At 35.1% G+C, this 4,084-nt stretch overlaps 1 protein-coding gene across 1 annotated transcript in view; it reads left to right on the forward strand.

The window, feature by feature from the left end:
- ccndbp1 (cyclin D-type binding-protein 1) overlaps positions 1-2,986 on the forward strand; it is a 7,417-nt gene extending 4,431 nt beyond the window's left edge. The window contains exons 8-10 of the mRNA XM_007577553.2: positions 160-220; positions 417-463; positions 2,843-2,986. Coding sequence (XP_007577615.1) covers positions 160-220; positions 417-463; positions 2,843-2,951 — 217 coding nt within the window. The 3' untranslated portion in view covers positions 2,952-2,986. The remainder of the gene's footprint in view (positions 1-159; positions 221-416; positions 464-2,842) is intronic.
- The last annotated feature ends 1,098 nt before the right edge of the window (positions 2,987-4,084 follow it).

Below are 4,084 nucleotides of genomic sequence, written 5' to 3' on the forward strand. Positions count from 1 at the left end.
TTAAATCAAAATATGTTTGTTTGTGCCAGCTGGTTCAAGTTATTTACATGATGTTTTGACTTGTATTGTTTCCTTCAGATGATGTCAAAAGTTTAGGTCTTTTTTAAACTGTTCACTCCCATGAAGATATTTTCCTTTTATTGATGTTTTCCTTCATAGTGTGGACGATCTCGCCCTCTGTCTCTACCCACCCATGAATTACACTGGAGTGGAAAACCACGTAAGACGACCCTGCATTCTTTCTGATCTGAAAAATAGAATGAAATTCTTTACTCTCCCTCAAAATAATAATGGTGTTGTTTATGAAGCTTAAGAAATACCATTTTTGATATTCTAGGCATTTCCATAACCTTGGCATTGAGTTTTGTTTTTTATACTTCTGAAGAATAACAAACATTTTCTTTTTCTCCATCTAGACGTCTAAATTGGCAGCAATGTTAAGAAAATTTTTGGAACTGATTAGGTAAGATTTATTTACCCACAGTAGCTTGAATCTGTGAAAATCAAGAGTGCATGATATACATAAAATATTGAATTTATGCAGAACATTACAATTATCATATTGATTACAGTTAACCTGCATTTTACAACAAATAAGACATTTTTCCATGTCACCAGTGAAATGATCTGTCAGTGGAACTATATTTTTCTTTTATAAATATTAAGGAATTACTGACTTAAAACAAGTTCCAACATCTTACTGAAAGTTACTTGTTAATTAGTTTTGTCTTATATTAAGTGTACTGAGATATTAAGTAGTCAAAAATACTTGAGATTGTATTTTTGGAGCCATTTGAAAACAGTTTTCAAATGATAATTTCATTTATTAAGAGGACAAAGCTATCCAAACCTCCTGACCCTTAGGAAAAAGTAACTGCCCGTCTTTTTAAGTCCATAACTGAGAAAATTAGAATGCTGAGCTCCGTTTCACCCAGGTGAGATTATTACTTCAGAATCAACTTTAATGTTTATGTGTGTGAACGTTTGGTTTCACATGCTCACAGTGTACAGACATAAATATATAAACTTTACTGGAGATTAAGAAAATACTAATTAAGAATATGTACATATATTAATATGCACCCCAGTACTTTATGTGAAAATAGTGCAAACATGTTTATCTTGTTTTACAGCTGCCTGCTCAGGCTTTAAGGAGTTGATTTTGTTTTTCAGACAGAAAGCCTGGGGGAAGAAACTGACTCTGTGGCGACTGGTTTTTACTAGTTAGACTCTGTTGATCTGCAGATATAATAATGATTTAATGGGATATTTATGATGGCTGAAAGGTCTCAACACTTCATCAAAAAAGTAGAAAATCAATCTATGAGTCTGAAAAGGGTTACAAAGTGAACCACAGTGAGATCCTTTAACATTCAGCAGCGATGCATTAATGATCCCCAAGAGTTTCTGAAAAATATTATTTAGACTGACGAGACAAAAGTTGACCTTTCTGGAAGGTTTGTGTCGACATACGTCTGACCTGAAGCTTTCAGAAACAGTCAAACATGGTGGAGGCAGAGTGATGGTCTGCAGCTGATTCTACTTTACTCTGACCGGAACCTTCAGAGACACATAAAGACAGTTATAAAGCCGGCCTTCTGTCACCTGAAGAACATTTCCAGGAGTAGAGGACTAATGTCCCAGCAAGATCTAGAGAAACTCATCCATGTCTTTATCTTTAATCGCATTTATTACTGCAACAGGTCTAACTAAAAAAATCAATCCTGCAGCTGATCCAGATCGCTGCTGCTGGCGTTCTGACTAAAACCAGGAAGACAGAGCACATCACCCAGTTCTGAGTCCAGAAATACAATCATTCTCTTTACTTTACACTTTGATGTTATGAGTTTTTTGTTTTATCGTGTACTTGCCTTTCCTTGGACAATGTCACAGATCACAGAGTTGATGCAATCATGAATTTTTTATCTACCACAATGGTGCCCAAAGTCGGTCCTCAAGGGCCGGCATCCTGCGTGTTTTAGTTCTCTCCCTGGTTTAATGCACTTGGGCCAAATGATGGCTCATTAGAGAAATACTGACATGCTGAAATGGTTGTTACTACCACCAAGGAGAGAACTAAAACATGCAGGATACTGGCCCTCAAGGACGGATTTTGGGCACCCCTGCTCTTCCAGGAGATCCTGCAGGAGACGGGCACTTCTGAATAACTCAGAAAACAAAACAAAATTATTTTTAATGTTACCTAACCAAAGTCTGGACATAAATCCAGAACAACTGGATAAGGTTTAGGATCAATTAGTTTTAACACAGCACCAGGTTGGTTTTGAACAGCTTTTTTATCCCCTTAGTGACTGAAATCAACATTTGAAAATGTCTTTTTGTTTTTACTCAAATTATGTTAATCCATTATTAAAGTTTATACAACAATCTGCAGCATCTAAATGAGGCACAAAATCAAAAACATAAAAATTCAGTTTGAGGGCAAACACTTTTTAAAGCCTGATTCTACAGTTTGTTTTCTACTTTTATGAGTTTTTAGCGATTGAGGGCAGCTGTTCACTCACCTTTATGTTAAACAGAATCTAAATGGAGCATTTCTTTCTTTTGTTTTAGCTGCAGCACAACCTGGTGTTTATATCTGCATTTGTAGACATTGAGATGGTGGATCTCAGTTTTCCTGTCATGGAAACCTTGAAGTTTTCATGTGCATATGCAGTAAATCTCAGTTTTCCTACTAATCGCCTCTAAAATGGGCTAATAAGACAAATTTTTCAGTGTAATGTTTTGTTTCAGCATGTTGTCTTTAATCTGGCATTAAAATGGTTTGTGATAAATGTTGCTGTTTTAGTGATGACAGCTTTGACTTGTGCTCACCATCCAGATCCAGCCATGTGTGTGGAGAAGCAGAGCTGAGCTGGGTTCAGTTCTTAGAGGGAGCCGTCGACCACAATGTTCAGAAAGCCAAAGAACTGATTGAGCTGGACGGCTGATTTCCTTTAATAAAAAGATTGTAACATGCATCTAATGGCCGCCTTTACATTTCAGTTTATGTAAAACCAGAGCACCAGAAAAGAAAAATGGGAACAAATTACTTTAACTCTGAGGGGAAAAAAACTATATAAAATCTGGAAATACATTTTGTCTGGGTAATTTCCAGTTTGTCCCAGCTCATTTTTTGTTGGACTTGAAATGTTTTGAAAGTAAAATATTTTTTTCAGAGATGTTAAATTAAATAAAGTCAGAGGATTTGCTTTCTTTATAGCTTGTTTTGCTCTTTTTTTTACAACTGAATATTAGAGCCAGACTGAAAGATTTTCATTTTTTGAAAGTTATAATAGTTATGATAATAAAATCATCATATGACAAAGTCATAACATTAGAAAAAAGATGCAATATTACCAGATGGAAAAGTCATTTTAACTGTCGAAATGCAAAGTTTTGATAGTTATCCAGATCTGACATTCAGCAAATCCATACTTCTTCCTTCTCAATAAATGTAGAGTCTTTTGCACAATAATTTTTAAGTCCTGCACTTACAATAATTTGATGCTGATGTGTTAAAGGTTTACTATTTCCTTATTTGTAAAATGGATTAAAAACAAAAAGTGTAACTTTGTAAGATGCTCTGCATTCCTCATTTTATTTTTATTAATATGTCAGGGAGGAATTCTCCTAAATTACTACTTCATTCTCCTGACTTTAACTTGATAATCTAACTTTACGATGGTAATATTATGACTTTATTCTCACATTATTACGACTTTATTCTGGTAATATGACTTTATTCTCATATCAGGACTCTCCTGGAAGATAAAAACATTCCTGACTGGTCCTAATACTCCGTCGTTGTTTCTTGCTGGATGAAAGTTATAAATAAGATAAACTACAAGCATTTCAGTCTTTTTCATAAGAACTTCCAGAGTCATTTTACGTTTTAATCTTTCGGATCCTGACCGTCCTGTCCTACATGTTTTTTGTCGAGCCATAAAGCCGTACTTAATTACCTTTACCACAAGATTGTTCATCATCCTGTCAACACTTTGACAGCTTCAACCTTCAGGTTGTAATGTCTTCTGAAAAGTCGTGAACCCAACAGAGCTGATGAAAGTCACATCAGAAGCAA

The sequence above is a fragment of the Poecilia formosa genome, unplaced genomic scaffold (assembly GCF_000485575.1).
Source record: "Poecilia formosa unplaced genomic scaffold, Poecilia_formosa-5.1.2 Scaffold445, whole genome shotgun sequence".
In the NCBI taxonomy this organism is placed as follows: domain Eukaryota; kingdom Metazoa; phylum Chordata; class Actinopteri; order Cyprinodontiformes; family Poeciliidae; genus Poecilia; species Poecilia formosa.